This window comes from Pagrus major, chromosome 3 (genome assembly GCF_040436345.1).
Source record: "Pagrus major chromosome 3, Pma_NU_1.0".
NCBI lineage: Eukaryota > Metazoa > Chordata > Actinopteri > Spariformes > Sparidae > Pagrus > Pagrus major.
Genome location: NC_133217.1, coordinates 4,629,806 through 4,643,153, shown reverse-complemented (window position 1 = coordinate 4,643,153; position 13,348 = coordinate 4,629,806). Strand labels below are relative to the sequence as shown.

Sequence of the window (13,348 nt, the reverse complement as noted above, 5' to 3'; positions counted from 1 at the left end):
GGGTCAAATATGTATTTGAACCAGTTGTTGACGCCTCAAAGATCTGCTCAGTGAATAGCAAGGAACAACACAACAGTGTATTTATTTGTTTTGTTGCTTTGCTCAGTATCATGTGTGCCTCCAGTCGACAGTTTTATGCTCTTCTATTTTATGCTCCGGAACTAACTGCTTCGTTGAGGACATCAAAGTTTTTCTAATCTAAATCTAATCTGAAATCTTAAGTGCAACACAGGACATGGTGCTGATACATTGTGAGCTCTAATTTTAACCATCACTTCAACCATTCATATCTTTTCTTTCATCTGTGAAAATGGTACGATGGTGCTAATGCAGGCCCTAAAGGGAGAGGGTGAAATGCTTTAGACTCTCCTTCAATGGGCCATATTCCCTTTGGAAGCTCAATGGTAAAAAAAAAAAAAACAAGCATTACAAGGTTAATTCATATCAAACACTATTATTTCTATGTCACGCAAAAATTACATCAATGATCCACTGTTTGTTTTTAAGTATTTTTTTGGCCTTTTATGGTTCTGTTGGCAGGACAGTTCAGAGATGTGACAGGAAACGGGATGAGAGAGAGGAGGAATGACATGCAGCAAAGGGCCACAGCTCAGACTCAAACCCTGGACTGCTGCAGTGAGGACCAGGCCTCTGTACATGGGGAGCGATGTCTACCAACTGAGCTACCAGGTCGCAATGATCCACTGTTTAAAATGTGTACTATGTGTCAGAGAGACAAAACTTGTCTGGTATCTGGTATGGGATTGGTGTTCTGTGACATAAGAAATTACAACAAACGGTCTATGTTTCCTGCACATCTACAATGTATAGCCTCCAGTATTCTTTTATTTTGTGTCATGCTCTGCCCATGTGCTCCTCTCTCTGGATTGGGTCGGTTTGACAGCCTCTAGTGTTGAAAAGTAGTGAATTTGAAAAAAAAAAAAAAAAAAAAAAAAAAAGTAGTGAATTTGTCCACTTATTTAGCATTTGTAAGCAGTATAAGAACATTTGATACATTGTTTACAACACAGTATTATGTGTACATATTATTTTTTACACAGATAATGAATAACGATGCAATGAAAACACTTAAAAATGACCTTATATCTACTCAAAACTACATTTTAGTGAGTTGTAAACCATTTATTAAATGATTATATACTGCTCAGAAGTGCTAATTAGGGGGACTTGAAGAAAAGTAAAGATATAACGTTATGTTTAAAAGGTTCGGTGTGTGGTGATTTGCTTTCTCTAAGTTTATTGTGTGAAGTAGATATAAACAGAGGTTGCTTAAGGAAAACAACACACAGTGCACCTGCTCAATTATTTCTACGTTTTTTGCTGGTTCTCTTACATGGCTCAAAGCCACAGTCCTATGTAAGCTATGGATTTTTTTTTCATCTGACATTTCATAAATAGCCATACTGGTTGTTACTCACATTTTTCATTTTTTCTGCACGATAGAGGTCAAGATTAAGGCACGGCCTATACAATTTCACATACTAACGCAAATGCATGCAGACACCTTCTGACCTTCATAGTTGAGTTTGAAGCCATGTGCAGAGACAGCAAAGTCGCTGGTCAACCTCAAAGAAAAGACATTTCCTGTGCTGGTGACAGGGGGAGGAACCTGGAAGCCTGTTAGCCTGTAGAAACACAGAGAAGAATGTGTTGACATTATCAACAAATTACCAGCGACAGCAAACATTCAGGAAAAACAATACTGCCTCTTTTGTTGACTGCACAAAAGGCCTTACAGCTTGTTAACCTATAGCAACAAAGAGATTAGCATATTGATGTGTTAAACAGACACACTCATCAATTAAACACAAAAAGAAGTGCATACTGTGCTGAGAGTGCAGCGGATATTTGGACGATAAAACTCAAAAAAAATAAAATGTGCATCCTATTTTTGAATAAATTAAATTCTATGTGGGTTAATAATCTAAGCATTTTACTTTCTCTTGCCAACTTTAGTTAAGTAACACTCTAATACAGTAAAACTTCCAATCAGGGCTGTTGCTAAAACTGTGAAATACTTCACAGGGGGTGGCAAGCCACTATGTTCATGTTTTTTCTTTCTTTTAATGAGGCTAGGCGCTTCATGTTTTACATTCCAATGCATGTCACATAAAGCAAGGATGGATGGGTATCAGCTGTCCGAGACCCATCCAGCTGCAAACTTAGGTTGTTTTACTGTTGTTGTTTTTTGTAAACCTTGGCATGAGCATATTGCATGGCTAATCTGACTAGCGTCTACTGTACTTCCACCAGCTGAGCGATGTTGTGTGTGTGTGTGTGTGTGTGTTGCTGCTGTATGATAATTAACTTGATTGACATGCCCTGACTGTAACCATTTTGCAATATGTTACAAAGAAACAGTGAAACGGCAACATTGACTTGGTAATGTTGTGTTACTTTGACTAGCACCCAGCCGCTAGCTTGCACAGACCCTAAAGCTGTAGTGGCCCACTGGGCCATGAGCCTGAGGCTAATGCAAAAATTGTGATCGACAGATACACTTAGTGTACTTCATTTAAATTACTTCATTTATCATAAATGAAATTATTTGGGGAAAAAAAACATGATGCCAATACAGTACTCCTTTTGAGGCACCCTAATTCACTGCAGGCGTTACTCCTTCACAACAATAGCCAGTGTTTAATATATTGTCAGTCTGATGAAGTTTAGAACAAGTGCAAACATGCCTGTCTTTTCATGAAACACATCAAACTGCGGCTGCTGTATGCCACTTGAGACCAACATAATGACTTCCAGTTATTTTTCTTACTATATATACCCTCCTTGATTACATTTCTATCTCTGATGTTTGCTCTTACCATTACCATTGCCTGGCATAGAGCCTCTGGGACAGAACACAAACAACTCTCCATTATTTGAAAATATCGAGGAGGCCTGCACTAGAAACCCACTACCCAACTGGGGCTTTTAAATAAATCAGGCCACAAGATCAAAGTGTACCAACAAAAAAGTGAGCCTTGGTCGGCTAAACAGTAATACCGAAATGGGTTTGTGTACAGATAGGTGAACAATAAAACAGGAGTCAAGTAGGGAGGCAAGGCAAGGCTGCCTTTAATCTGTACACCACATGTTTGATTGTGTCCTCCAAAAATAAGCTTGCACACAAGAGCCCAGGTGTGCCTTCAGCTTTTAGATTCCTTGAATTAAATGAGGAAGAAGAGGCAAGGAGGAATGGAAGGCCAGCGTTTTTTCAGGTATGGAACAGAGCCAAGCTGCTACTGCGACACATTTTTTCTTGTCCTGCAGCTACCATTCTTCCTTTTATTTTGCCTTCCTCCTTCCTTCCATTTCCCTCCTTCCTCTTTCATCTCTCCTCCCCCTTCTCTTCCTCTTCCCACAATCTGCTCATACAATACTTTCCTCTAGCATTACAGTCAACTTCTTTTTCTTCTCTCTTTTTACTTCAACCACCCACCACTTCCCCACTTTCTGGCTTCCTCTCTGCTCTTCTCTCTCCCATCTCTCTTTTTCCCTTATTCGGGGTTCACACAGCTACCTTTTTCTTTCACCTCCCCATCATCATTCTTTTGGCTCACATCCTTTCCTTCACCTCTGTCCCCTAATTCTACTCTCCATCTTTGATCTTTATGCTTTTGATGAACCTACATCCACTCCGAGGCAGTCTATATTTTTTTCTGTCCTCCTCAGAGTGCAATTTGTGATACACGGGTCAACATGAATCTCTTGTATCTTGCAGTTTATTTTCCAGGAACTAATTTAATATTCTGAAATTCCACTCTGAACGCTGATAAAAAAAAAGACCTCCATTACGGAAGAGTGCAATGGAACGGCCAAAATTTTTGAATCGAAGTCGGACACTCGGTCAAGATCAATCTAATTAACACACTTGACATTAACGGAAATGGTGGTGCAGAATTAGCTTTTCAGCAATTTCTGCTTTATGTAGCGTTTGTGTTGTGAAACATTCTGTAACAGCTTTGTAAAGAAGTCTTTGTGAATATGCGGCACTACGTTTCTCTTCGCTAATATCGCTGTGGTGGTCGACGTCCTCTGTAAATGAAGTTTGCTTTGGGTATCCCTGTTTTCCCACGCAGATGCACTGGGACGTATTTAGATTGGAAGTTGGGAATAATGACACAGGACCTATTGGCTTCCAATTTGCAGTGGACTACAGCATTGGCTATTCATCAGCTTTTGCTCTGGATTAATCTTTACTCATTTCTCAGAACTGTGTGTACGTATAAGTGTTTTCTTCTTTTCCAATCATTGTGCTTTCTACCGCTTCCTTCTCAATACAAAGAAGACACTTGAGGAATGTCAAAAAATACTTGACAGAGGACGTTTGTACTTTCAAATTGCTAAAAGTAATCTCTGCCTAATGTGATTGTTAGAACAGAAATTGTCTTTCTGCGACCTCAAACAAGGAAACCTTGGAAGTGAGATTTTAACATACACTATGATAAAGTGTTTCTCCAATATTTTCTCTATTCACACAATCATTCACATCCCTGCACTCATCTTTCTTTCTTTTAATCTTTGATGCTTTCTAAAAACCCCAGTTTTATTGAGTAACCTGCCATCTCTCAGCCCTCTTTCTACTCTCAACCGTTCTTTCATCTTCTTCCTTACCCATCTACCTTGTCTTTATCCTCCATTATGGACCCACTTTATCATGTCTCCCCTCATCTTTTCATCTCTCCATCCCCCTCCTTACTTCCTTCACCCTCTCACTTCCTCCTCTTCATTGTATTCACCGTCTGTCGTCTCTTGACCTTTCGTCTCGTCTTTCTATTTCTTCATGTCTCCTCTCATTTTATGCCATCTCCCATCCCTTCTCCTGTTTTTCTTTATTTTTTAACTTGAATTGGTTCCCCTGCTGTACATGCACTTTGATCTAATCAGTCTGTCCATTCACCTTTTTGCTCATCAAAACTTGTAGGCCTCCATTTCCCATGTCAATTTGCTTTCACTCGTTAAGGTTTCCCCAATCTCTTTCAGTTGGCCCTTCCTCCCATCGTGATTTGGAATTCTCAGCTGCCTTTCTATTTCTTCCCTCTCTCATCTAGTCCAATACCACTGAAAGCACAAATGCTGGCCACTTTCATAAAAGCCCCCAACCATCTTTTTAATCTCCCTCTCTGCTCCTAATCTATATCTTATCTGTATTTTTCTGGTTCTGCAGCTTTCCTAGTTTTGGACATTCTCTCCTCTCACCTCTACTCTTTTAATATATCTTCCTCCCTCTCGTTGTCCTTTAAAAAATTGATTTCCTTTTATTATTTCATTGCCCTTCTTGACCTCATTTCTCCTTACCATCTTTTATCGGTCTTAACAATGTTTCCTCACATGCAGTAAGCATGTCATAACGATGTGCGTGTAACAAAGGACATGCAGTGTATCACTATGCTTAACCTCAATAGGAAATTATGTCTGCATGTTCATATGCCAACTTCTCAGCTGTGCTACTGTTAGCAATCTAGCACAGAATCAGATGTGTAGCAGTATATAACGCCTGCAATCTTGCAATCCTAAAAGCAGAGAAAAATGCAACTCATTTGTAAGGAAAGAGGTAGTAAAAATAAAGTAGTTGCAGCATAATGCATAGAAACTGCAGTATAATATGGCTGCACAGACTGCCTCCTAAAAAAACAAGCTCAAGTGTTACACGTAGGTGAAATTCATGTATTAATTAGGCCCCATTTCAAAGCAGATGAAATCCAGATGTGATTTAATATGCTTTTTTACACACTTAACCATATATATGCTTCTCTGTTACCCAGCCAGATCACTAGGTCCACACGGAATACGCGCCACAGATTTTCTGCAGATTTTAAACGAGAGCAGTTGTTGCTTTTAAAACTCAGAACATGAACATGAACATCTCCACCCATTTGTGCATGTGCGGGACAGTCGTCTGTCGTTTTCAGTTAGCATTAAGATCAAAGTTTGGGGTGCAGTGTGACAATATGTAAAGAAAAATTTGGATTTCCTGCCGAGGAGTACTGCATATTTTTTGCAACCTGCATGAAGTCATTTTAGGATGTTTCAATGTATTATTTTTGGCCAAAACAATCTCTGTTGCTTTAATATGACAGAGGGAATATGACTAATTCAAATGCATTTCCTGTGTCCCTTCTGGTGCCATTGCCACAGAGCTTGGCAAGGACTGAAGCCTACCCCACTGCCACCTACCAATAATGCACTCCTCCTCTTAACATTATTTATCTTGCTTCAACCCTTTTTTTATATTATTTAGTACTGTGGGTGCACTCTTGCCTCTGGGTTATAAAATTGTAAAAGTTGGCCACATCCCCACATATCTGCATCGTTTTTTTTCTCATAGATGTTCTTGGCCGCATGTGTGTGCAGCTTGATATATCTTTGTCACATTTCAATTCAACAAGATGTGTTGTTTCAAAAGGCATTTGCCAAAAAAACGGAAAGAAACTAAAAAGATCCTTTTGAAAGAGTGTGTACATCCATGGAATTGTAAGGAGCTTTTTGATAAAAACACAGCCAGCATTAAAAAAAGCAAATAACGTGTTATGTAAATAAGCCATGAACCATTCCCTTCCTTTTCCACTTCCTCTCCAATATCTTATTTGTAATGCTTCACTCCTGCAGACACACATACACACACACACACACGCACACACACACACACTATACTCTATTTCCTGTGTAACAATTTATCTCCGGATTTATGCGTTTTGAGATTTATGAGGTAAAACCAAAATTCTTTTACAGAAAGTGAAAGTGAGATGGAGCAGGTGTCTGACATTCAAAGTTTATTCTTATGAGTGAATGTTAGTGTGTGTGTGTGTGTGTGCGTGCATGCTTTTGGATGTGTATGCATGTGTGTGTGATGTATAGAGTGAAATCACATTAGCAAGTGAATGAAGAACTAGCTAATATCAGCAGAGTGCTTTCTCTGCTCTCTCACACACACAAACATAAGGGGCGACACACACAATCCCACACACACACACACACACCTACACACAAACACAGATAAAGACACACCATTCTCTTTATTTCCTCCAAAAAAAAGCAACCATGCAGTCTGGCTAATGCGATTGTCAGACCCCCTCTCTCTGTTTCTCCTCTCTTTCTTTCTCTTTTTCCCTTGTATCTGATGGTCTCTTTATTGCCAACAGGGAAAAGAGATTTTTCATTATTATTACTGCCATGAAAAAAGGAAAAACAGGGTTGAAGAGATAAACTGTAAAAATCAAAGAAAAGAAAGAAGGATGGACAGAATTTGACAAGTAAAACACAGTTAAGGTTAGGTGCGATTAAAAAATAATTTCTGAGATCAAATTATGTCTGACGTCTCATCACAACAATGAGTCACCTGCTACAGACCTACAGACATGCATTTACATATGTTTGTGGAGGGTATTCATGGAAGTTGTGTGAGTCCCTGTCCGGACCCTATATTTTATGAATAGTTGTGTTTATGTAGATTACATTTCATTTCACTTTACCGATAGCAACTACTTTCGTGGTATAATCAACACTGATTTACATTAACTGTACATTGTGTTTAAGTAAAAATACCTTCATGCATAGAAGAGAGGCCAACAAAAATGGTAACAGAACCAAACTAACCAACCAACTAACAGTTTTGGCTTATTTGGGTAGGGTAAGTTGTTCTTAACTGCTGAAACTAATCTTTAAAATCATACTAAACCTCTGTCTGATCCAAGCACTGCACTCTGGCTAACCAAGCATCCACTAGAAGATCAATATTGTGTCAGTAATCAAACTCCTTTTAAATTACGTTTATAATGTTGCTATTAGTAATTAGTTAATATCTGGGTGATATTGCTGGTATAAACTAATATATTGTAATAAGTACCCTACAGCACATTTATGTAATACAGATATACTTTAAAATGTATTATTTAGTGACTTAATCCCAGTAGGTGTAACCCACCTTAAGGCCAAGTTACTTAAATAGAACACAGTGGGCGCCAATTTAAATTTTTTTTTCTCTCATCATAATTAATGGGGATAGGAGCTCAGTGTTAAAGTCTGTAAGTTAAAAGCTGTTTATTTTCCCTCAGCTTGTGTCAGTATGTGTAGCTACCGGTCCCTAACCACCAAAGCAGCAGTATCGAGAGAGAATTAGGGGCGTGTTTGTCTGGGAGCTCGACAAAGTGTGTACATCTGTGGTTGTGTGAGAATGTTTTAGTTTGTGTGCGTTTTATTGAGTTGATACTGACCCAAAGCCTGACCCCACGAACCAGAATGCTGTGAACCTCGTCTCCCTCCAGTCTCTTCCCATGTTACTTTATCCATCATTTCCTCTCTTCCCCTTGCTCCCTTCCTGTCTTCCTTCCTGACTCTTTCCACTGGGAGGATAGTAACTGTGTCAATTTCCTTGCCATTTAGTTTCTTTCTATCCAGCCCTCTTCCCTGTGAGGAAGGTAGCTCCCTACATGCACACCAACAAAGCCCCTCCACCCACTGCTTCTCTTCATACTCTTCTCTGCCTTTCTTCCCACTCAGAGTAAATACATTGTCTGAGCATTTTCTGCTATGTATTTCGAGGTCAGTCTATTAATAACTGTGACCTGTAATAATGAGTTAGTCATTACATCATTTCACTTTAGAGCTGCAAGTAATCAGTCAATCAGTCAAAAGTGATCAGTCAATCAAAGGAAACTAATCACTGACTGTTTTGATAATAGATTAATCATATTTTAAGTAAAATTGTCAAACATTTGCTGGTTCCAGCTTCTTAAATTTAAGGATTTGATGCTTTACTTTGCCATTTCTCAAAGTTAATGACAGTCTTTTGGGTTTTGCTGTTGGTTGGACAAAGAAAGCCATTTGAAGATGTTACTTTTGTCTCTGGGAAATTGTGATGAGCCTTTTTCGAAATTTTGTAACATTCTATGAACTATTAATTTGGGAAAATAATTAGCAGTTTAACCAAAAATAAATGACCCTGTAGTCTCATTCATTAGATGATGTACATATCAAGCTTATTTAATTTGTATTGCAACACAATACTTTTGGGGGGTGAAAACAATAAGGTCTTATACAGTATGTTGGATATTTATGTAAAATTAAATGTTTCTTGCTGGTTACCAAAACAAACAGAAATGACTGTATAGTGCATTAATCATAGCTAACTTTACTAATAATCTCATAACCTTTTTTCTTTTGACCTGTGAACATTTGGAATATATTCATATGCAGATGATACTGTGCTGTATTTTTAAATTACAGTCATACAAAGTTACAGTCATACAAACATAAAAACTAAGTGGAATGATGATACCTTCATGGGGAACTACAGGCACTCAATTTCTCAAATGCAATCAAGAAGTGAAACTGTGATTAATTTCAAATGACATTCTCTCCAAATCCATACATTCTTTTAAATTTACTCCAAAATGAAACCTGCCAGATATATTCCATTAAACAGACACACACAGACTGTGTTTAAACAAACACTATGAACACACTCCATTATTGTTATGTAGTATTTTGAATGGTATATTTACTTATTTCTTGGGGATCAGTTTCTCTTATTTCAGTGCTGTTTCATCATGCAGTTTCTACTCAATATTTATAAGATCATCAGACAAACTCTGTCTCTTTTACTTACACCCACCCACACTCACACACACGTGCATCTCTAAAGTTCATTACATTCATTTTTCCTGACTAGGTAGGGAGTTATTGACTTTGGGTTGAGCATATATTTGTCCTATATTTCATTTGGAGACTAATTTCTGACTTTGAATCAGTCGATTGATGAGCGTTGTCCAACTGGGGACACACAGCTGTCCCGAAGTTGTTTTCACTGCCTCAAGACCTTAAAAGCAGAAGTAACGTAGGACAGAATTAGAGGTCTTTCTTAGTATCTTTCTCTTGTTTTTAGAAGTGTGTTTGCCTATGTGTTCACATAATTACTGCAAAGACGGAACATCTGCTCAAGTCTAAATTAATCTACTCCATTACTTTGTTTAACCCTTAGCAAAATATGTTAAACGTAGCTTAACATTGGGGAAATATTCAAAGTGACATGAAAAGAGCATTGTTGTCTTTATTTTAAAACTGTCATCTCTCCTCCTCCTTCCCTTTCTTCCACTTCAGTTGTCAGCTGATTTATTTCCTCTACTTGTGCCCAAAGTTCAGGGTCTGTAGTGAGTGATTGATTAACAACACTAGCCTGTGTGACACACACACACACACACACACACACACACACACACACACACACACACACACACAGACTCAGTCATTTTTCAGGTTACAGTACATGTGGTCAATAGTCACTGGTGTGTCTTGTAAATCAGTCATTCGCTGCCCACCCTGAACTCTGTGTGTATTTCAGTGTGTGTTCGCGTATGTGTGTGTTCATATGTGAGTAAGGGGGTCCTTGACCCTGGTGGCATGCTATCCATTACATTAGTCACACACACGTAAATTCAGAAGTTACCGATACACATAAACACACGTACAATAAGCCCCCTGGCCAGGTCATCCTTACACCCCACCCCAATCATTGACTGGCTCCATTCATCACAGAGAGAGAGAGAGAGAGAGAGAGAGAGAGAGAGAGAGAGAGAGAGATGTTAGCTTTCTACAGTCTCAAGGGGGGGCGATCATTTTATGTAATTGAATACTTTTCAAAACCCTTTCAACCATGAAATATCTGTTAAAGCAAAGGAAAACAAAATATTTAACCTGACAATGAATTGAGAACAAAAATTCAATGACCTCTGTGAAAACACAGATGCATATATTCAAAAGAAGGCAGAGTAAAATGTGTTAGTAGTCATACATGTATGCTTGATTGCACATGGACTTGAGGGTCGGGATGGGAGAAAACCAATTTCCTCCCAACAGATAGCATTCAGTGCTGCCAGCATGGCTTTGTCTGTCATTCTGTATGCTTTCTTAACAACACAGTGTTCCTGTGTGTGTATTTGTGAAACTGTGCAACAGCGTGATGTGCAGTCCCTCTTTTTATCGTGCCATATGTCAGCACTGGGTGCCTACCTACTCATATGGGTGTGCTTGACCGTGTGTGTATACGTGTGTGTGTGTGTGTGTGTGTGTGTGTGGATGCATACGTGTGCATGTCACTCTTATTGGCACCCAGCAGTGCAAACATCCATTCCTTCCAATCCCCCTCAGCATTGCTGTGATGCCCAGGGACGATAAGCCCTTTTGTGGTGCATCGTGGTGGAGGGGGGTGTTCTTGTCCCAGAGCTTTGGAGGTGACAGGGGCCATCGCTGCTCTCTGCGCACCCCTGAGGAGAGACACTCTGACTGGGGTTGAATAGTGGATTAACCTCCCTGTCAGCCCCAGAGGTTCCAAGACAAACATGCAGCGCCTCAGAGTGACATGAACTGATGCACATTAAAAGCCCAATCCATTATTGCATTGTAAAATACTGGCTCCCTTAGTGTTATTTACATGCCGATCTTGCAGGAATTAAGACATTTTTGACTGTGTCTGTATAAGTTTATGATTAAAAAAAAAAAAAGTCTGATACCATAACTACTTTATGTCAACACTAGAGCATAGTAACACTCTCCCCTTTATTATTGCCTCCCTGTCACTAATTTTCACAGGCGCATACAGGAAATAGGGCAGAAGAATATTTCACTCATGTAAAGGAGTCAGACTTACAGACTGCGAAATAGACCAATAACTTAAGTTTGACATATTTGCTCAGCACCTTGCTCTGATCTTTAAAAAAAGGATGAGAAGGATGAGTAACTGTCATGTCAACAGACACAATGAGATGCTGGCAAGAACAACAGCCAGTACCTGGATGGGCTGTGGTGGTCACAGACTAAGATTTTTAAAGCAGCACCTCGTTTTCCTCCATAGTTATAGTAAACAGTATCCTTCTATTGTTGAAAAAGGAGTTGTTGCTTCTTCTATTAAATGATAAATGTTGTGCACCTCCTCCCACCTTCCCTCCTGTCTCTCTCTGTCTTTCCCTCTCTCAGGCAGTTAGATAGATAGTGAGTGCTGCCCCCCTGAGCTAAAGCTTGTTTAGGCTGCTGGCTACCCTATCACTTACTATGAAACCTGACACGCATACATAGAAAGGGGCAAACAAACACATGAATGAAAATACTGGAAGGGACGCGCATATTAATGCGGGACGCACAGAAATGTTGTGTGCACTTGCACGCACACACCTGTATTTCATAGATAGGTAGAGACAGATTGCATGTGTCTGCTGGCATTTAAAAGGGGAGGTGTCAGGGATGACAGCGCCTTAAAGGGACAGTCAATTGAGAGATATATGGATTGAGGGAGACAAGAAGGAAAGAGAGGATGAGATGGGAAGGTGAGAGACAGGAGAATGTAGGAGAAGAAATATGATGGACAAGGATACACACACACACACAAACACATATGTTCAGACCAGCATCAGAGCAGAGGCACATTCTCTCTAGCAATATAGAAATTAAAAGCGAAAACTTCTGCTGAATAATTAAGGCATTATTAAGCTTGTCTACTCTAGGTACCTGATATTTATATTCTAATTGCTAACAAATTGTAACATAATGCCTAACAGAGTAGTCTAGTGTTCTGGCAATATTTAATCTGCTGCCAACTCTAATTACAAGTTTAAAATACATGGAAATGTAATGCTTATGTCAATAACATTGTGTATAATATTTAGTCGTTAGACATAAAATTGCAAAAATAGTTTTACAGTGTTTGCAAATCAACACTAGATGTGAAAGAACAACCAAGAGACAGAGCACTGCTGCACTGACCAGTATGGATGGATGGAGAGGTTCAAATCTGTGATCACACTCTTTTTGAGAGAAATTAATTTCATTACCCTTTAATCTCATTAATTACGTGTATGAAATACAGAATTCACAAATGTAAATGAGTTTGTGTGTTTTGTTTTTTTTCGAAATGATGACAATTAATTTTAATTTATTCGTTTATTAGGATCCCCATTAGCTAACACAATGTCGTCTTCCTGGGGTCTGAAGCAATCCCAACAATCAAAAATGCAGCTTCCTGCATGCAGGGTTTTTAACTTGAAACGCAGTGTGCCACCAGTATTTAGACCAATGTCATTCCACAATCCATCATCACAGTTGGGTGTTGTCACATGCGGTCAGCTGTGCTGCTGGAAATGGTGTGAACAGAGTCTGCAGCGGCAACAAGATGGGAGCACAAGCAGGATTTATAGCCTGTTTGGAGTTTGTCTCTAACAGAACTGGATTTCCCCAATTGTGTTAGTCACCAGACTTTTTTCTGTCAAACATTTTATTAGTTAAATATTGTACTATAATGTCTAGTAGATAGCACTTTTCAGTTCTCCTAGGTCAGATCGTC

At 39.1% G+C, this 13,348-nt stretch overlaps 1 protein-coding gene across 1 annotated transcript in view; it reads right to left on the bottom strand.

The window, feature by feature from the left end:
* The window catches only part of LOC140993902 (CUB and sushi domain-containing protein 3-like), a 348,249-nt gene that overhangs the window by 230,791 nt on the left and 104,110 nt on the right, over positions 1-13,348 (bottom strand). Inside the window, exon 3 of the mRNA XM_073463463.1 lies at positions 1,534-1,646. Coding sequence (XP_073319564.1) covers positions 1,534-1,646 — 113 coding nt within the window. The remainder of the gene's footprint in view (positions 1-1,533; positions 1,647-13,348) is intronic.